The sequence below is a fragment of the Passer domesticus genome, unplaced genomic scaffold (assembly GCF_036417665.1).
Source record: "Passer domesticus isolate bPasDom1 unplaced genomic scaffold, bPasDom1.hap1 HAP1_SCAFFOLD_318, whole genome shotgun sequence".
NCBI lineage: Eukaryota > Metazoa > Chordata > Aves > Passeriformes > Passeridae > Passer > Passer domesticus.
Window position 1 is genome coordinate 13,799 of NW_026990097.1, and position 20,991 is coordinate 34,789.

A 20,991-nucleotide genomic window follows, 5' to 3' on the forward strand; every position below is an offset into this window, starting at 1 on the left:
CGGGGGCGCTTTGGGGTCACAGACGCTCACGCCGCTCCCGGGGAGGTTTTAATGGTCCGGTCCCGTTACAGAAACGCCGCGGCCCCGCCCCCTTCCCCCTCCCCCCGTGACGTCATAAAGGAGGTGGGGCTCGCCCCGCCCCTCCCCCCGCAGGCTCCGTGCCCCTCCCCCCCCCATTGCGGTCAGGGGCCCCTCCCCCCTCCCGACCTGGGGGCGGGGCCACGGAGACTCCGCCCCCCCCCGCAGCGCCAAAGCCCCGCCCCTCGCCGAGCCAGGCCCCGCCCCCGCAGAGCCAGGCCCCCGCCCCCACGGGCGGGGAGGGGGAGGGGCGGTCCTGAGTGAGGGCTGGGGGAGGGGCAGGAACCTCGGAGTAACCCTGGAGTAACGTGAGAGTAACCCTGGGGTGAAACTTCACCTTGGAGCAACCTCGGAGTAACCCTGGAGTAAAGTGTCAGCCTGGAGTAACGTGAGAGTAACCCCAGAGTAAAACCACCCCGAAGTGTCGGCCTGGAGTAAAGCGTGAGTAACCCGGAGTAAAACGTTCACCTCGGAGTAAGACGTCACCTCAAAGTGTCACCTCGGAGTAAAGTGGGAGTAACCCCGGAGTAACGTGTCAGCCTGGAGTGAAGTGGGAGTAACCCTTGAGTAGCGTCTGCTCAGCCCCTCAGGGTCGGAGTAACCTCGGAGTAACCTCAGAGTAAACCTCGGAGTAAGAGCTGAGTGTAAAGGGTGAGTATCTGTGAAGTATCCTCGGAGTATCCTCGGAGTATCCTCAGAGTAAAGGCTGGAGCAGCGCGGCGAGCGGGGCTGGAGTAAGGTGTGAGTAAAGTCTGAGCAACCTCTGAGTAGCGGGGGGAGGGGCTGGGCAGGAGGGGGAGGGGCTGAGTAAAGGGGGAGTAACCCCAGCCCTGAGGGGCGGGGCCATGCAAGGCCGGAGTAACCTCGGAGTAAAGGCTGAGTAAGGGCTGAGTAACATCCAAGTAAAGGCTGAATGACCTCTGAATAGAGGCTGAGTAAGCTCGGAGTAAGGGCGGAGTAAGGGCGGAGCAAAGGCCAAGAGGAGCAAAGCACCCGGAGTAAGGGCTGAGTAAAGGCTGAGTAAGGGCTGAGTAAGGTGTGAGTAGCGCAAAAGGACCGAAAACAACCCAGAAAGGGGGAGCTGAGCAAGGCCGGAGTAAGGAGCTGAGTAAGTCTGGAGTAAGTTCTGCCTGCAGGTCCAAGTACCTCAAAGGCTGAGTAAGCTCGGAGTAAACGCGGAGTAAACGCGGAGTGAGGATCTCCAGGAGGAGCCCGGAGTAAGAGCTGAGTAAAGGCCCCGCCCTGGCCGTGAGTAACTCGGGAGTAAAGTCTGAGTAGGAATCAAGTCCTGAGCAGGCTCTGAGAACCTGGAGTAACTCAGGAGTAACTCAGGAGTAACCGAGAGCAGGAGCAGAGAACGGCTGAGGAGTAACCCTAGAGTAACCCTGGAGTAGGGCAGGGGTGGCCCACAGCTGGGCCTGAGCTGCCTTGGAGTAAAGTCTGAGTAACTCTGGAGTAACCTGGGCCCAGCCTTGGAGTAAAGTCTGAGCAACCCTGGAGTAACCCTGGAGTAACCATGGAGTAACCTGGGCTCAACCTTGGCGTGCAGGCTGAGTAACCATGGAGTAGAGTTGTGGTAATCCTGGAGTAACCACAGAGTAACAATGGAGTGGAGTGGGTCCAGCCTTGGAGTAAAGTTGGAGTAAAGTCTGAGTAACCCTGGAGTAACCTGGGCCCAGCCTTGGAGTAAAGTCTGAGTAACCCCAGAGTAAAATCTGAGTAACCCTGGAGTAACCCCGGAGTAACCAGGGCCCAGCCTTGGAGTAAAGTCTGAGTAACCCCAAAGTAACCCTGGAGTAACCAGGGCCCAGCCTCGCGGGGAACCCTCCCAGGAGACGCCGCAGCCCCGAGTAACCCTGGAGTAAAGCCCGAGTAAGCTCCGAGTAAGCGCCCCTCCCCCACTCCCCCTCAGGCCCCGCCCCCTCAGGCCCCGCCCCCGGGGGGAGGGGCCGATATAGACTCTGATTTATAATATTGCCTTGAAAAAATAAAACTCGACGTAAACCGGGGGGGAGACCCCCCCCAAAAAATGGGGGGGACCCCAAAAATGGGGAGGGGACCCCAAAAAACGGGGAGGGGACCCCAAATCCCCCCCAGACCCCCCCAGAATGGGGGTCCCACGTGAACCCCCCCCCCAAAATCCAGCAGCAGTTCCTCAGGTGGGGGAGGGGGGATTTTGGGGGGGGGTCTGCAGTCCAAGGACCCCCCCCCCCCCGAGGAGTTCTGGGGCGTCCCCGACGTTGTGGAGTTTTTTGGGGGGACCCCAGCCCCAAATCTGGGGGGTCCTGGGGGGCGCAGCAGCAGTCCGGGCGCTGTGGGGAGAGGAAGGAGTTAAAAGGGGACCCCAAAAAGACGAAACCCCCTCCCCAAATTCATCCCTCCCTTTTCAGGGACCCCTCCCCGAAATTTTGGGGGGGGTCTGAACCCCGAATTTAAGGTGGGGCTGCTCCGTTTTTGGGGGGGTCCCAATTCCAGGGGGGGTCTCCTAAATTTTTATCGTTTTATTTTTGGGGATTTTTCTCTTTTTTTGGGTTTTTTTTTTGGGGGGTTCATTTCCCAAAGATGCTGCCCCACCCCCCCAGTTTTGGGATCCCAGATTTTTGGGGGCAGATCCCAAATTTTGGGGGGAGCTGATCCTGGATTTTGGGGGTCTGATCCCAGATTTTGGGGGGGACTGATTCCAGATTTTGAGGGGGGAGCTGATTCCAGATTTTTGGGGCCTGATCCCAAATTTTGGGGGCAGCTGATCCTGAATTTTGGGGGAGCTGATCCCAGATTTTGGGGGGGCTGATCCCGGATTTTGGGGAGCTCATCTCAAATTTGGGGGGGGCTCATCCCAGATTTTGGGGGGGCCTCACCTGCTCAACATCAGAACTCGGTGTCGAGCACCCGGAAGGCGGAAGAACCTGTAGGGGAAAAAAACGGTCAGGAAACCCCAAAAAAACCCCAAAACCACCCCAAAAAAAGCCCCCAAAATCACCCCCAAAAAAGCCCCAAAACCACCTCGAAAAACCCCCAAAATCACCTCAAAAATACCCAAAACCAACATTGAAATTACCCCACAAACACCCCCCAAAAAAGCCCCAAAATCACCTCAAAAAACCCCAAAATCACCTCAAAAAAAACCAAAACAAAATCACCTCAAAAAACCCCAAAATCACCTCAAAAAAACCCCAAAATCACCCACCTGACTTGTGGGGGCAGGGTGGGGGTTCAGGGAGTTTTGGGGTCCAGGTTGAGGAGATTTTTGGGGCTTGGGTATTTTTGGGGTTCAGGAGGTTTTTGGAGCCCAGGTTTTGGGGTTCAGGGCATTTTTGGGGTTCTGGGGTTCAGGGGTTTTTGGGTTCAGGGTGTGGGGTCAGGGTGTTTTTGGGGTTCATGGTTTTGGGGTTCAGGGTTTTGAGGTTCAGGGGTTTTGGGGTTCAGGATTTGGGTTTGGGGGTTTTTAGGGTTCAGAATTTTGGGGTCCCACACGTGAGGGGCAGGGTGTCAGGTCAGGGTGGTTTTGGGGTTCAGGGATTTTGGGGTTCAGGATTTGGGATTTGGGTGCTTTTGGGGTTCGGGTTTTGGGGTCTTATCCATGGGTTCTGGGATTTTTGGGGTTCAGGATTTTGGGGTTCAGGTTTTTGGCGTTCAGGATTTTGGGGTTCAGTGTTTTGGGGTCTCACCTGTGGGGTTCAGGGGTTTTGGGGTCCAGTGTATTGGGGTTCAGGTTTTTGGGGTCTCACCCGTGGGATTCAGTGTTTTGGGGTTCAGGTTTTTGGGGTTCAGTGTTTTGGGGTTCAGGGTTTTGGAGTTAGGGGTTTTTGAGGTTCAGGATTTTGGGGATCAGGTTTTTGGGGTCTCACCCGTGGGGGTCAGGTGTTTTGAGGTTCAGGTTTTTGGGATTCTGTGTTTTGGGGTTCAGGTTTTTGGGGTTCAGTGTTTTGGGGTTCAGATTTTAGGGTTCAGGGTTTTTGGGGTTCAGGATTTTGGGGTTCAGGGGGTTTTTGGGGTTCAGGGGTTTTTGGGGTTCAGGTTTTAGGGGTTCAGGGGGTTTTTGGGGATCAGGATTTTGGGGATCAGGTTTTTGGGGTCTCACCCGTGGGATTCAGGTGTTTTGAGGTTCAGGATTTTGGGGTTCAGTATTTTGAGATTCAGGTGTTTTGGTGTTCAGGTTTTTGGGGTTCAGGGGGTTTTTGGGGTTCAGGGGTTTTTGGGGTTCAGGTTTTAGGGGTTCAGGTTTTTGGGGATCAGGATTTTGGGGTTCAGGATTTTGGGGTCTCACCCGTGGGGGGCAGCGGCCCCGAGCGCAGCCCCGGCTCCTTCTGCAGCTGGATCTCCTTCAGCGCGAAGATGGACGTGGCTGGGGGCGGGGACACAATCGGGGTGTGGTCAGCACAAGCCACACCCCCTGGAAAACCACACCTCCTTCATTTGCATAGCCCCACCCACCCGTTGCTAAGCCCCACCCACAGCACAGCTCCGCCCATGGAAAAACCACACCCAGACAACCCCGCCCCAAAGCCACACCCACTCAATGCCCCACCCATGTGAAGCCCCACCCCCAACATCAAAGTGAAACCCCGCCCAAGGGCCACACCCAAAGCCCCACCCCAGTGCCACACCCACAGAAGCCCCACCCAAGTGCCACACCCATGTGAAGCCCCACCCACAGTGCCACACCCAAAGTCTCGCCCAGTGCCACACCCACAGAATGCCCTGCCCTTAGTGCCACACCCACACGAAGCCCCGCCCCCAGTGCTACACCCACACAAACCTCCGCCCCCAATGCCACACCCACACAAAGCTCCGCCCCCAGTGCCACACCCACACAAAGCTCCGCCCCCAGTGCCACACCCACACAAAGCCCCACCCAGCACATCTGTGTGAAGCCACACCCACTGCCACACCCACAGAAGCTCCTCCCCCAATGCCCCACCCACATAAAACCCCACCCCAGTGCCACACCCCCGCAAGCCCCGCCCCCCGAAGCCCCGGCCCCGCCCACTCACTGTCGGGCAGGGCGCTGACGCGCGGCCCCAGGCAGCTGAAGAAGGCGTGTCCCATGGCCTCCGCCGCCGGCAGCCGCCGCCGCCCCTCGAACTGCCCCGCCCCGTCAGGCCACGCCCGCTCGTGGGACACGCCCACAGAGGGGCGTGGCTGTGCCAAACCCCAGCCACGCCCACCAAAGGGGCGTGGCTGCTTCCCCGCCCCCTCCCGGGAGCCACGCCCATGGGGGGAGGGGTGGGGAGGGTGTGGTCAATTGGGGTGTGGCCAAAGGGGCGGGGCCAGCGCAGGCCACGCCCAGCTCACCTGCAGCAGCTGCCCCAGGAGATCGGCGCCGTCCTGGTCCCAGCCTGGGGACAGAGGGACAGTGACACCCATGGGAGAGTGACACCCATGGGAGAGTGACACCCTGTGACACCCAGGGGACAGTGACACCCATGGGGGACAGTGACACCCATGGGACAGTGACACCCAGGGACAGTGACACCCAGGGACAGTGACACCCGGGAACAGTGACACCCATGGGACAGTGACACCCATGGGGACAGTGACACCCATGGGGGACAGTGACACCCAGGGACAGTGACACCCAGGGGAGAGTGACACCCATGGGGACAGTGACACCCAGGGGACAGTGACACCCAGGGGAGAGTGACACCCAGGGGGGACAGTGACACCCAGGGGACAGTGACACCCATGGGGGACAGTGACACCCAGGGACAGTGACACCCAGGGACAGTGACACCCGGGGACAGTGACACCCGGGGACAGTGACACCCCCCAGGGACAGTGACACCCAGGGACAGTGACACCCGGGGACAGTGACACCCGGGGACAGTGACACCCATGGGGACAGTGACACCCAGGGACAGTGACACCCAGGGACAGTGACACCCGGGGACAGTGACACCCGGGGACAGTGACACCCCCAGGGACAGTGACACCCATGGGACAGTGACACCCTGGGGACAGTGACACCCATGGGACAGTGACACCCATGGGGACAGTGACACCCATGGGGGACAGGGACAACCCAGGGGACAGGTGCCATTCTATGGGACAGGGTGCCACCCCATGGCAGGCGTCACCCTCAAAGGACAGATGCCACCACCATAGGACAGCTGTCACCACAAGGGACAGGTGTGACCACTGTGGGACAGTGACACCCCAACAGGACAGGGGCCACCCCATGGCACAGATGCCACCCCCACAGGAGAGGTGACACCGCTACGTGCCACCCCATGTGCCACTCCATGGCACAGATGCCACCCCACGGGACAGGTGACATTCTGTGGGCCAGGTGCCACCCCCGTGTCCCCCCCATGTCCCCCGCCGTGTCCCTGACCGTGGGCGCGTGCTTGCCGCAGCCCCTCGGGGGGGTACAGGGGGGTATTTGTGTGCCCGGAACTCGGCGTTGGCACCGATGCCCGGCCCACGTCTCCTCCGTCGGGGTCCCTGAGGGGGACACGGGGGGGACAGGGGTCAGCACCCCCCAGATTGCCCCAAAACCCCCTCAGATTTGCCCCAAATCCCCCCAGATTTACCTCAACCCCCCCCAGATTTCCCCCAAATCCTTCTGATTATCCCCCAGACCCCCCAGTTTTCCCAAATCTCCCGGGTTTTGCCCCAAATCCCCCACATTTACCCCCAAATCTCCCCAGATTTTTCCCAAAGCCCCCAAATCCCCCCAGATTTCCCCAATTTCTGCCTGGATTTGCCCCAAATCCCCCCACATTTACCCCAAACCCTCTGGATTTTCCCCCAGACGCCCCAGTTTTCCCAAACTCCCCAGATTTACCCCAAACCCCCCACATTTACCCCCAAACCCCCCCGGATTTTACCCCCAGACCCCCCAGATTTCCCCAAACTCCCCCAAACCCCCAGATTTTCCCCAAACCTCCCAGATTTACCTCAAACCCCCCCCCAGATTTCCCCCAAACTCCACCAAATCCCCCGGATTTGCCCCCAGACCCCCCGGATCTCCCCCAGACCCCCCGGATCTCCCCCAGACCCACCCAGCAGGCGGAAGATGAAGTGCAGCTGCTCCTCCACGGTGGCCCCGGGGAACAGCGGCCGCCCCGTCACCATCTCCGAGAAGATGCAGCCGACCCCCCCTGGCAGGGAGACCCCCAAAAAAACCCAAATTATCCCTGAAATAACCCCAAAATTATCCCTGAAATTACCCCAAAATCACAAACTGACCCCCCTGGCACAGAGACCCCAAAACCCCTAAATTATGCCTGAAATAACCCCAAAATTATCCCTGAAATAACCCCAAAATCACAAACTGACCCTCCTGGCAGGGAGACCCCCAAAAAAACCCCCAAAATTACGCCCCAAATTACACCAAAAACTCCAAAATTATCCCTGAAATTACCCCCAAAATCACAAACTGAACCCCCTGGCATGGAGACCCCAAACACCCCAAAATTATCCCCGTGGGACCCCCCAAAATCCCAAAGTCCCTCCCAGTCTATCCCAGTGCCCCCAGTGCCCATCCCAGTATATCCCAGTGCCCCCAATGCCCATCCAGTCCATCCCAGTCCCTCCCAGTCTATCCCAGTGCCCGTCCCAGTATATCCCAGTGCCCCCGGTGCCCATCCCAGTCTATCCCAGTCCCTCCCAGTCCCTCCCAGTGCCCACCACATGTCGATCTGCGTGCTGTACTCGGTGGAGCTCAGCAGGATGTGCCCATCCCAGTGAATCCCAGTATATCCCAGTCCCTCCCAGTGCCCCCCGGTGCCCACCACATGTCGATCTGGGTGCTGTACTCGGTGGAGCCCAGCAGGATGTGCCCATCCCAGTCAATCCCAGTATATCCCAGTGCCCCCAGTGCCCATCCCAGTCCCTCCCAGTCCCTCCCAGTGCCCACCACATGTCGATCTGGGTGCTGTACTCGGTGGAGCCCAGCAGGATGTGCCCATCCCAGTATATCCCAGTCCCTCCCAGTGCCCATCCCCAGTATATCCCAGTCCCTCCCAGTGCCCATCCCAGTATATCCCAGTATATCCCAGTATATCCCAGTATATCCCAGTGCCCCCCGGTGCCCACCACATGTTGATCTGGGTGCTGTACTCGGTGGAGCCCAGCAGGATGTGCCTGTCCCAGTCCCTCCCAGTGCCCCCGGTGCCCATCCCAGTCCCTCCCAGTATATCCCAGTGCCCCCGGTGCCCATCCCAGTCCCTCCCAGTATATCCCCAGTCAATCCCAGTCCCTCCCAGTCCCTCCCGGTGCCCACCACATGTCGATCTGGGTGCTGTACTCGGTGGAGCCCAGCAGGATCTGCTTTCCCAGTCCATCCCAGTGCCCCCGGTGCCCATCCCAGTCCCTCCCAGTCCCTCCCAGTCCCTCCCAGTGCCCACCACATGTCGATCTGGGTGCTGTACTCGGTGGAGCCCAGCAGGATGTCGGGCGGGCGGTACCACAGCGTCACCACCTCGCTCGAGAACGTCTTGGTGGGGATGGACTTGGCCCGGGCCAGGCCTGGGGGCACAGAGGGGTCAGGGGGGCAGAACGGGGCTGGGGGGCAAAATGGGGCTGGGGGGCACAAAATGGGGCTGGGGGGGGTGGAAATGGGGGCTGGGGGGCAGGAAATGGGGCTGGGGGGGAGGAAATGGAGCTGGGGGGCACAGAGGGGTCAGGGGGGCAGAACGGGGCTGGGGGGGCAAAATGGGGCTGGGGGGGACAAAATGGGGCTGGGGGGGGACAAAATGGGGCTGGGGGAAAGGAAATGGGGCTGGGGGGGACAGAATGGGGCTGGGGGGGCAAAATGGGGCTGGGGGGCAGGAAATGGGGCTGGGGGAAAGGAAATGGGGCTGGGGGGGACAGAATGGGGCTGGGGGGGACAGAATGGGGCTGGGGGGGTGGAAATGGGGCTGGGGGGGACAGAATGGGGCTGGGGGGCAGGAAATGGGGCTGGGGGGGTGGAAATGGGGCTGGGGGGGCAAAATGGGGCTGGGGGGGCAAAATGGGGCTGGGGGAAAGGAAATGGGGCTGGGGGGGACAGAATGGGGCTGGGGGGCAGAATGGGGCTGGGGGCACAAAATGGGGCTGGGGGGGCAGGAAATGGGGCTGGGGGGGCAGGAAATGGGGCTGGGGGGCACAAAATGGGGCTGGGGGGGCAGGAAATGGGGCTGGGGGAAAGGAAATGGGGCTGGGGGGGACAGAATGGGGCTGGGGGGGCAAAATGGGGCTGGGGGGCAGGAAATGGGGCTGGGGGGGGAGGAAATGGGGCTGGGGGCACGAAATGGGGCTGGGGGGGCAGGAAATGGGGCTGGGGGGGACAAAGGGGTAAGGGGGGACAAAATGGGGCTGGGGGGGCAGGAAATGGGGCTGGGGGTGGAAATGGGGCTGGGGGGGAGGAAATGGGGCTGGGGGCACAAAATGGGTCAGGGGGGCAGGAAATGGGGCTGGGGGGGTTTGTGGAGCTGTGAGGGGTTTTTGGGGTCCCATGGGAAGTTTTGGGGTCCCAGGGGATGTTTTGGGGGTCCTAGAGCAGGTTTTGGGGTGCCAGGTGGGGTTTCGGGGGTCTCAGGGGATGTTTTTGGGGTCCCAGTGGAATTTTTGGGGTGCCAGGCGGGGTTTTTGGGGTGCTCTGACCAAAGTCAGCCAGTTTGAGATCCCCCCGGCGACTCAGCAGTCCTGGGAAGGTTTATGGGATCCTGGGAAGGTTTATGGGGTTTTGGTGGTTTTATGGGGTTTGGTGGTTTTATGGGGTTTTGAGGTCCCGGGTGGGGTTTTTGGGGTCCCAGGGGATGTTTTTGGGGTGGCAGGTGGGGTTTTTGGGGTGCCCTGACCGAAGTCAGCCAGTTTGAGGTCCCCCGGCGGCTCAGCAATCCTGGTAACGTCTATGGGTTTTTTTGGGGTTTTATGGATTTCTGAAGGGATTTTGGGGTCCCAGGGGAGGTTTTGGGGTCCCAGGGGATGTTTTTGGGGTCCCAGGGGATGTTTTTGGGGTGCCCTGACCGAAGTCAGCCAGTTTGAGGTCCCCCCGGCGGCTCAGCAGCAGGTTCTGCGGTTTGAGGTCGCGGTGCAGGACCTTGTGGCGGTGGCAGAAGGCCAAACCCCGCAGCAGCTGGAACAGGAAGAGCTGTCCCCGCCCCAGGGGGACATCAGCACCCGGGGGACACCCGGGGGGACACCCAAGGGACATCCAGAGACACCCAAGGGACACTCGAGGACACCCAGGGACAGACAGGGACACCTAGGGACATCCAGGGAGAACCATGGACACCCAGGGGACACCATGGGGACATCCAGGGACACCTGAGGACACCTGGGGACACCCAGGGGACACCCAGGGACAGACAGGGGACACCCAGGGGACCCTCAGAGATGACACCCGGGGGACACCCAGGGACAGACAGGGGACACCCAGGGGACATCTAGGGACAGACAGAGACAGACTGGGGACATCCAGGGGACCCTTGGGGACACCCAGGGACACCCAAGGGACATCCAGGGACACCTGAGGACACCTGAGGATACCCAGGGGACACCCAGGGACAGACAGGGACAGACAGGGGACATCTAGGGACACCCAGGGGACACTTGGAGACGCTTGGGGACATCCAGGGGGACACTCGGGGACACGCAGGGACAGACGGAGACAGACTGGGGACATCCAGAGGACACTAAGAGATGCTCAGGGACACCCAAGGGACATCCAAGGGACACCCCAAGACATCTAGGGGACACTTGGGGACACACAGGGACATCCATGGGGACACTTGGGGACACACAGGGACACTCAGGGACACCTGGGGACACCCAAGGGACATCGAGGGACACTCAGGGACACCTGGGGACACCCAAGGGACATCCAGGGACAGACAGGGATACACGGGCACACACAGGGACAGGCAAGGCACACTTGGGGACATCCATGGGGACACCCGGGGACAGACAGGGGACCCTTGGGGACATCCACGGACACCCAGGGACACTCAGGGACATCATGAGACACGCTGGGGACATCCAGGGGACACCCAGGGACAATCCCAGTCTCTCTCTGGTTCCTAAACCTCCCTGGGAGGAACCAAAGACCCCAAATCCCCCCAAATTCCTGACTTTGTGCATGCTGATGACCCCAAATCCTTCCCAAAATCCCCAAAATCCCCTCATCCTGATGTTGTGAATTCTGATGACCCCAAAATCCCCCAAAATCACAAAAAATCCCAAAAAAACCCCAAACCCCCCCGAGCCCACCCCGATGTTGTGCATGCTGATGACCCCAAAATCCCCAAAATCCCCCCAAAACCATCCCAAATCACCCCAAAACCCCCTGGAATCTCCCAAAATCCCCCCAAAATCCCCCCAAATCCCCCAAAATCTCAAAAAACCCCAAATGCCCCCGAGCCCACCCTGACGTTGTGCATGCTGATGACCCCAAAATCCCAAAAATCCCAAAAAAAACCCAAAAAAACCCCAAAATCCCCCCGAGCCCACCCTGACGTTGTGCATGCTGATGACGTTCCCACAATCGTCCAGGTACTGCTTCAGGTCCCGGTCCTGGGCAAGAGCAGAAAATCCCAAATTTTGGGGGATTTGGGTGATTTTGGGGTGAATTTGAGTGGATTTTGGGGTGACTTTGGGATGAATTTCAGGGTGGATTTTGGGGTGATTTGGGGTGATTTTTGGGGTCGGTTTTTGGGTGCATTTGAGGTGATTTTGGGGTGGTTTGGGGTTGATTTTGGGGTGATTTTGGGCTGAATTTCAGGGGGATTTTTGGGTGATTTGGGGTGGATTTTGGTGCTAATTTTGGGGTGATTTGGGGTGGGCTTTGGGGTGATTTCGGAGTAAATTTTGGTGTGAATTTTGGGGCGATTTTGGGCTGAATTTGGGGTGGATTTTGGGGTGAATTCATGGTGATTTCAGGGTGAATTTTGGGGTGATATAGGGTTGATTTTGGGGTGATTTTGGTGTGGATTTTGGAGTGAATTTGGGGTGATTTCAGGGTGATTTGGGGTAAATTTCAGGGTGATTTGGGGTGAATTTGGGTGGATTTTGGGGTGGGTTTTAGGGTGGATTTGGGGTGAAATCGGTGAATTTTGGCATGGATTTTGGGGTGATTTGGGGTTGATTTTGGGGTGGATTTCAGGGTGAATTTTGGGGTGATTTGGGGTGAATTCAGGTGGATTTAGGGGTGATTTTGGTGTGGATTTTAGAGTGAGTTTGGGTGGGTTTTGGGGTGAATTTTGAGGTGAATTTGGGGTGATTTCGGGGTGGATTTGAGATGATTTCAGGATGGATTTCGGGATTAATTTCAAGGTGATTTCAGGGTGAATTTTGGCGTTGATTTTGGGGTGATTTTGGGATGGATTTTGGGGTGATTTGGGGTGATTTCAGAATGAATTTTGGGGTGAATTCCGGGTGATTTTGGGGTAAATTCGGGGTGGATTTTGGGGTGAATTGGGGGCGATTTGGGCTCACCAGGTACTCGAAGACCAGCGTCAGGCACTGCGGCGTGTGCACGATGTCGTGCAGCGTCACCACGTTGGCGTGCTTGAGATCCCGCAGCAGGGGACACTGCGGGGACACCAGGGGACACCGAGGGGACATCGGGGACACGGGGACACGGGGGGGACATGGAGGGGACACGGGAGGGGACACGGGAGGGGACACGGGAGTTCAGTGGCCTCAGCCCTCGTGGGAGCCACCCCCAGAGCTCCCTGAGCCCTCCCCACTGCAGCGACCCCCGGCGTCCCCCTGCTGTCCCCAGTGTCCCCCCAGTGTCCCCAGTGTCCCCCCAGTGTCCCCCCAGTGTCCCCAGTGTCCCCCCGGTGTCCCCAATGTCCCCCCGGTGTCCCCCAATGTCCCCAGGGTGTCCCCTCAGTGTCCCCAGTGTCCCCACCCTCATGGATGGCCGTGCAGACTGTGTCCCCAGTGTCCCCCCAGTGTCCCCACCCTCACAGATGGCCGTGCAGGCTGTGTCCCCCCGGTGTCCCCAGGGTGTCCCCAATGTCCCCAGTGTCCCCCCGGTGTCCCCAGTGTCCCCTCAGTGTCCCCAGTGTCCCCACCCTCATGGATGGCCGTGCAGGCTGTGTCTCCCCAGTGTCCCCAATGTTCCCCCAATGTCCCCAGTGTCCCCCCGGTGTCCCCACCCTCGCGGATGGCCGTGCAGGCTGTGTCTCCCCGGTGTCCCCAATGTCCCCAGTGTCCCCTCAGTGTCCCCTCAGTGTCCCCAGTGTCCCCAGTCTCCCCACCCTCGCAGATGGCTGTGCAGGCTGTGTCTGCCCGGTGTCCCCAGTGTCCCCCCAGTGTCCCCCCAGTGTCCCCCCAGTGTCCCCCCGGTCTCCCCACCCTCACGGATGGCCGTGCAGGCTGTGTCCCCCCGGTGTCCCCAGTGTCCCCAGGGTGTCCCCAATGTCCCCAATGTCCCCCCAATGTCCCCAATGTCCCCAGTGTCCCCCCGGTGTCCCCAGTGTCCCCAGGGTGTCCCCAATGTCCCCAATGTCCCCCCAATGTCCCCAATGTCCCCAGTGTCCCCCCGGTGTCCCCAGTGTCCCCAGGGTGTCCCCAGTGTCCCCAGTGTCCCCCCCGGTGTCCCCAGTGTCCCCACCCTCGCGGATGGCCGTGCAGGCTGTGTCTCCCCGGTGTCCCCAGTGTCCCTCCAATGTCCCCAGTGTCCCCCCAGTGTCCCCACCCTCACAGATGACCGTGCAGGCTGTGTCTGCCTGGTGTCCCCAATGTCCCCCCAATGTCCCCAGTGTCCCCAATGTCCCCCCGGTGTCCCCACCCTCGCGGATGGCCGTGCAGGCTGTGTCTCCCCGGTGTCCCCAGTGTCCCCAATGTCCCCAGTGTCCCCCCAGTGTCCCCACCCTCGTGGATGGCCGTGCAGGCTGTGTCCCCCCAATGTCCCCAGTGTCCCCCCAGTGTCCCCAGGGTGTCCCCAGTGTCCCCCCGGTGTCCCCAGTGTCCCCCCAGTGTCCCCAGTGTCCCCGGTGTCCCCAGTGTCCCCCCGGTGTCCCCAGTGTCCCCCCAATGTCCCCTCAGTGTCCCCAGTGTCCCCACCCTCGCGGATGGCCGTGCAGGCTGTGTCTCCCCGGTGTCCCCAGGGTGTCCCCAGTGTCCCCAATGTCCCCCCGGTGTCCCCAATGTCCCCAGTGTCCCCCCGGTGTCCCCACCCTCGCGGATGGCCGTGCAGGCTATGTCCCCTCAGTGTCCCCCCGGTGTCCCCAGTGTCCCCAGTGTCCCCCCAGTGTCCCCAGTGTCCCCCCAGTGTCCCCACCCTCGCGGATGGCCGTGCAGGCTATGTCCCCTCAGTGTCCCCCCGGTGTCCCCAGTGTCCCCCCAATGTCCCCAGTGTCCCCAATGTCCCCCCAGTGTCCCCACCCTCGCGGATGGCTGTGCAGGCTATGTCCCCCCAGTGTCCCCAGTGTCCCCAGTGTCCCCAGTGTCCCCAGTGTCCCCCCAATGTCCCCAGTGTCCCCAGTGTCCCCACCCTCGCGGATGGCCGTGCAGGCTGTGTCCCCCCAGTGTCCCCCCGGTGTCCCCCCGGTGTCCCCACCCTCGCGGATGGCCGTGCAGGCTGTGTCCCCCCGGTGTCCCCAGTGTCTCCCCGGTGTCCCCAGTGTCCCCAGTGTCCCCCCGGTGTCCCCAGTGTCCCCCCGGTGTCCCCACCCTCGCGGATGGCCGTGCAGGGCGCTCCCTCCTCGTGCTCCAGCCGGATTTCCTTCAGCGCCACCAGGTTCTCGGTCAGCTTGCTGCGGCCCTTGTACACCGTGGCGTACGTGCCCTGGGGACAGGGGACATGGGGACATCATCAGGGACATGGGGACATCATCAGGGACATGGGGACACACTGGGGACATTGGGACATCATCAGGGACATTGGGAACATCTGTACACCGTGGCGTACGTGCCCTGGGGACAGGGGGACATTGGGGACATTGGGGACACAGGGACATCATCAGGGGACATTGGGGACATCTGTACACCGTGGCGTACGTGCCCTGGGGACAGGGGGACATGGGGACATTGGGGACATGGGGACACACTGGGGACATTGGGGACATCATCAGGGACACCTGTACACCGTGGCGTACGTGCCCTGGGGACAGGGGACATTGGGGACACTGGGGACGTCGTCAGAGAACAGCAGGGACACGGGGACATGAAGGATTCTGAGGTGATTTCGGGTGATTTTGGGGTGATTTTGGTACATGGGGACTTCAGGACAGTCGGGACGCAGAGGGGACACAGGTGACACAGAGGTCACACAGGTTACTCAGGCGACACGGGTGACAGGTGACACTGGTGACACAGGTGATACAGGTGGCACAGGTGACAGGTAACACAGGTGACAGAGGTGACCAGCGACACACAGGTGACACAAGTGACACAGGTGATACAGACGACAGGTGGCAGAGGTGACAGAAGTGACACAGATGACTGGTGACACACACGTGACACAGGTGACAGAGATCACAGGTGGCACAGGTGACACACAGGTGACAGGTGATACAGAAGGTGGCACGGGTGACAGGTAACACACAGGTGACAGGCGACAGAGGTGACACAAGTGGCAGAGGTGACACAGGTGACGGGTGACTCTGGTGACAGAGTTGGCAGGTGACACACAGGTGACAGGTGACACAGGTGACACAGGTGACACAGAGGTGGCACAGAGGTGGCACCGGTGCCCCGTGCCTCACCTCCCCCAGTTTGTCCAGTTTCACGTAGGTCTCCAACTTCCCGAAGCCGATTTCCGACTGCAGAGAGGGGCCGGTTACTGGGAGCGCTGGGAGGGCCGGGGGGCCCGGCCTCCCGCTCTGTGCTGGTCTGTACTGGTTTGTACTGGTCTGTACTGGTCTGTACTGGTTTGTACTGGTCTGTACTGGTCTGTACTGGTCTGTACGGGTTTATACCGGTCTATACTGATTCATATTGGTCTGTACTGGTTTGTACTTGTTTATACTGGCCCATACTGGTTCATACTGGTCTGTACTGGTTTATACTGGTTTGTACTGCCCCATACTGGTCTACACTGGTCTGCACTGATTTATACTAGTCCATGCTGGTTCGTACGGGTCTGTACTGGTTTATACTGGTCTGTACTGGTTTATACAGCTTCATACTGGTCTATACTGGTTTATGCTAGCCTGTACTGGTTTATATGACTTCATACTGGTCTGTATTGGTTCATACTGGCCTGTACTGGTTTATACTAGTCTACACTGGTTTATACAAGTCTGTACTGGTCTACACTGGTTTATACTGGTCTGTACTGGTCTATACTGGGAAGCAGCAGGGGCTGCCAGCACAAGTGGACACTCGGCCTCCCCCACGCAGCCGAGGGGCGCTGAGCAGTTTGTCAGTCCCTGTCCCTCCATACTGGTCTATACTGGTCTGTACTGGTTTCTACTGGCCTGCACTGGTCTATAGTGGTCTGTACTGGTCCGTACTGGTCCGGACTGGGACGCACCAGGGAGACGCGGCGCAGGCGGCGGCTCAGGGGCCCGGGCAGCCCCAGCCCCCCCTCGGGCAGGCGGGTGTCAGCGGGCAGGGACAGGCGCTTGGTGACGTCCTGGGCACAGGGGACAGGGGACAGGCCAGCGCCCGGTCACACCAGTGCCCTCCCAGTTACACCAGTGCCCTCCCAGTGCTCCCAGTCACACCAGTGCCCTCCCAGTGCTCCCAGTCACACCAGCGCCCTCCCAGTCCCAATCTCCTCTGACTTCCCCCAGTCCCCCCCCCAATCCCTCCCAGTCCCTCCCAGTCCCTCCAGTGTCCCCCCACTCCTCTCAGTCCCCCCAGTCCCTCCCAGTCCCCCCAGTCTCCCCCAGTCCCAGTCCCCCCAGTATCCCCAGTCCCAGTCCCCCCAGTCCCTCCCAGTCCCCCCCAGTCCCAGTCCCCCCAGTATCCCCAGTCCCAGTCCCTCCCAGTCCCCCCAGTCCCCCCCAGTCTCCCCCAGTCCCAGTCCCCCACTCCCCCAGTCCCCCCCAGTTCCCCCAGTCCCAGTGCTCCCAGTCCCCCCAGTCCCCCCAGTCCCTCCCAGTCCCCCCAGTATCCCCAGTCCCAGTCCCCCCAGAACCCCCAGTCCCTCCCAGTCCCCCCAGTATCCCAGTCCCAGTCCCCCCAGTCCCAGTGCTCCCAGTCCCTCCCAGTCCCAGTGCTCCCAGTCCCCCTAGTATCCCCAGTCCCAGTCCCCCCAGTCCCCCCCAGTCCCAGTGCTCCCAGTCCCTCCCAGTCCCCCCAGTCCCAGTCCCCCCAGTCCCCAGTCCCCCCAGTACCCCCAGTCCCTCCCAGTCCCCCCAGTATCCCAGTCCCAGTCCCCCCAGTCCCCCCAGTACCCCAGTCCCAGTCCCCCCAGTCCCCCCAGTACCCCCAGTCCCAGTGCTCCCAGTCCCCCCAGTACCCCAGTCCCACCTCGCAGGCTCCGTGCCGCGGGTGCTGCCGCAGCCTCACGGGTGACGCCACCTCCTCCGAGGATGTCCCCGAGGGGGGGTCGCTCTCCCCGTCCGACCCCATCCGGGCCTCATCCCCCCCCGGCTCTGGGGACCCCAAAACACCCCAAAATAACCCAAATACCCCAAAACACCCCTGAACATCCCAAAACCCCCCAAAGATCCCCCCAAAACCACCCCCCTGGGTCCAACCCCATCCGGGCCTCGTCCCCCCCCGGCTCTGGGGGCACGGGGGGTCAGGGACCCCAAAACACCCAAAATACCCAAAACCACCCCAAAATATTCCAAAAACAATGCAAAATACCCCCAAAACCCTCCCAAACTCAAGGGAACCCTTGGGACTCCTCAGTGTCCCCAAGCTGTCCCCAAAGCCCCTCCCCAGGGACCCCCCAATGTCCCCAAAACCCCCCCAAAACCAAGGGACCCCCAAAGGACACCCCAAAACTCCCCCCGATGTCCCCCCCCAGGGTCCCCAAAAACCCCTCAAAGGACCCCCCCAAACCCCAGCGACCCCCAATTGTCCCCAAGGACCCCCCAGTGTCCCCAAGGGACCCCCCCAATGTCCCCAAGGACCCCCCAATGTCCCCAAGACCCCCAAACCCCCCCCAAAATCAAGGGACCCCCAAAGGACACCCCAAAACCCCCCCCGATGTCCCCCCCATGATGTCCCCAAGGACCCCCCAGGATCCCCAAGGACCCCCCAAGGTCCCCAAAAACCCCCCAAAGGACACCCCCAAACCCCAGGGACCCCCCCCAATGTCCCCAAGGACCCCCAAGCCCCCCCCGAAATCAAGGGACCCCCAAAGAACACCCCAAACCCCCCCGATGCCCCCCCCACCATGTCCCCAAGGACTCCCCCAGTGTCCCCAGGAGCCCCCCAAACCCCTGGGACCCCCCAAACCCCCCCGGTGTCCCCAGAGGTCCCCAGGGTGCCACACTGTGCCCCCCCCCCATTTGGGGACACAGAGGTGGCACGGGGACAGCGCGGGGGGGTGGCAGCGGGGCCAGGTGGTGGCACCTGGGGGGGCGCGGGGGACAGGACACGGGGACAGATGGACGGACACGGGGGGGGCAGGGGACAGATGGGGAGGGGGGGACACGGAAGGAGCCTGGGGGGACACGGGGGGGGGGGACAGGAGGGGACCCCCGGCTCTTAAAGGGGCCGTGTCCTGATGGGGGGGGTCTTAAAGGGACAGGCACCCCAAAAACTGTGCCACCCTCGCCTTCTTAAAGGGACAGGCACCCCAAAATGTGCCCCCCACCCAGGCTTCTTAAAGGGACAGGCATCCTCTTAAAGGGACAGGTACCTCAAAACTGTGACCCTCCCCTCCAGCTTCTTAAAGGGGCAGGCACCCCAAAATGTGCCCCCCACCCCCGGCTTCTTAAAGGGACATGTACCCTCTTAAAGGGACAGGCACCCCAAAATGTGCCCCCCACCCCAGCTTCTTAAAGGGACAGGTACCACAAAACTGTGCTTCCCCCACCCCCGGCTTCTTAAAGGGACAAACACCCTCTTAAAGAGACAGGCACCCTGTTAAAGGGCCAGGCACCCTGTAAAAGGGTCAGCTACCTTCTTAAAGGAACAGGCACCCTCTTAAACAGATAGGTACACTCTTAAAGGGCCAGGCACCCTCAATGTCCCTTCGGCCCCCCACTCCCCAGGCTCTTAAAGGGCCAGACACCATCTGAAAGGGCCAGGTACCCTCTTAAAGGGCCAGGCACCCCCAACCCTGCCCCCACCTTCTTAAAGGGCCAGGCACCCCCAACCCGCGCCGCCTTAAAGGGCCAGCTCCCACTTTGGGGGGGGCGGGGCTCGCTCCGAGGGGGCGGGGCTCCCCTTAAAGGGCCAGCGCTCACCGCTGTCGCTGCCGGCGCCGTCGCGGGGGTCCCCCAGGCCCTTGTCGGGGGCGCGGCCGCCCCGCAGCGTCATCGACAGCTGCCGCTTGATCTTCTTCATCCGGTCCATGGCCCTGCCCTGCGCGACAGCGCGCCGGGCACAGCTGGGCACAGCTGGCACAGCTGGCACAGCTGGGGTCACCGCACACCTGAGCTGGGGCACACCTGAGCACAGCTGGGCACAGCCTCAACACCTGGGGTCACCGCACACCTGAGCTGGGGCACACCTGAGCACAGCTGGGCACAGCCTCAACACCTGGGGTCACCGCACACCTGAGCTGGGGCACACCTGAGCACAGCTGGGCACAGCCTCAACACCTGGGGTCACCGCACACCTGAGCTGGGGCACACCTGAGCACAGCTGGGCACAGCCTCAACACCTGGGGTCACTGCACACCTGAGCTGGGGCACACCTGAGCACAGCTGGCACAGCTGGGGCCACACTGAACACCTGGGCACAGCTGGGGTCACCGCACACCTGAGCTGGGGCACACCTGGGCACAGCTGGGCACAGCCTCAACACCTGGGCTCACTGCACACCTGAGCTGGGGCACACCTGGGCACAGCTGGGCACACCTGGGGCCACATGGAACACCTGGGGTCACTGCAAACCTGAGTGCCCTGCGCACCTGGGCACAGCTGGGCACCACACTGAACACCTGGGCACAGCCTCAACACCTGGGCTCACTGCACACCTGAGCCGTGGCACGCCTGGGCACAGCTGGGGCCACACTGAACACCTGGACCCCCGTGCACACCTGGGCACACTGGGGGTCACTGCACACCTGAGCATCCCTGCACACCTGGGCACAGCTGGGTACATCGGGGGTCACTGCACACCTGAGCACACCCGAGCACACCTGGGCACAGCTGGGGCCACCCTGCACACCCGGGCCATGGGCGCACCTGGCACCCCCTCCCACCCGGGCACACCCGGGCACATCTGGGCACACCCGGGCACACCCGGGCACACCTGGGCACACCTGGGCACACCCGGGCACACCTGGGCACATCTGGCCCCTCCCCATCTCCTCCCCCCCCCACCCCGGTGCCCCCCCTCCCCTCCCCCCGGTGCTGCGCGTGCCCCGAGTGGGCGTGGCCTCCTCCCCCTCCCCCCCGCTGCCCTCACAGCGGCCGCGGCTCCGGGAGATCCCGGGGGTGATCCCGGGGGTGATCCCGGGGGGTTCCCGGTGCTCCCCGGGGTCCCGGCGGTTCCGTTACCGGCTCAGCGGCGCGGAGCCTCCCAGAAATCCTCGGCCATGGCGGGGCCGGGCCCGACCCCGCGCGGGCTCCGGTGGGGCCGGGCCGGGCCGGGCCGGGCGGGAGCGGCGGGAGCGGCGGCGGCGGCGGCGCAAGATGGCGGCGGGGGCGGGGCTGCGTGACGTCAGCGCGGGGGGCGGTGCGCTGGAGCCGGAGGGGCGGGGCTAAGCGGTGAGTGACATTAGCGTGAGGGGCGGGAGAACGCGCTGCAGGGGCGGGGCTAAGCGGGGAATGACGTCATTGTAAGGCGGGACAAGCGCTGCAGGGGCGGAGCTACGTGCCGGTGACGTCAGCACAAAGGGTGGGAAAGGAGAGGGAAGGGGAGAAAGGGGCGGGGCTTATGAGGACACGCCCCCTCGGT

The 20,991-nt window shown here is 61.7% G+C and overlaps 2 protein-coding genes across 2 annotated transcripts; both read right to left on the minus strand.

Moving 5' to 3' along the window:
- Positions 1-848: 848 nt before the first annotated feature.
- LOC135292377 (uncharacterized) lies at positions 849-2,947 on the minus strand. The gene is made up of 4 exons (XM_064406583.1): positions 2,937-2,947; positions 2,303-2,390; positions 1,891-2,255; positions 849-1,835 (listed from the first exon to the last, which is right to left on the minus strand). The coding sequence occupies exons 1-4, from the start codon at positions 2,945-2,947 to the stop codon at positions 1,226-1,228; spliced, it is 1,074 nt and encodes a 357-aa protein (XP_064262653.1). The 3' UTR covers positions 849-1,225.
- On the minus strand, positions 1,689-20,743 carry LOC135292375 (cyclin-dependent kinase 16-like). Its single transcript, XM_064406581.1, is given in 19 exon segments — positions 1,689-2,390; positions 2,937-2,984; positions 4,346-4,423; positions 5,073-5,163; positions 5,374-5,417; positions 6,413-6,455; positions 6,457-6,498; positions 6,500-6,522; positions 7,083-7,179; positions 8,429-8,550; positions 10,033-10,156; positions 11,515-11,577; positions 12,499-12,596; positions 14,692-14,803; positions 15,723-15,779; positions 16,493-16,594; positions 17,437-17,561; positions 19,332-19,449; positions 20,592-20,743. Coding segments are annotated over 17 exon segments (1,368 nt in total). The 5' UTR covers positions 19,441-19,449; positions 20,592-20,743; the 3' UTR covers positions 1,689-2,390; positions 2,937-2,946.
- Between the last annotated feature and the right edge of the window lie 248 nt (positions 20,744-20,991).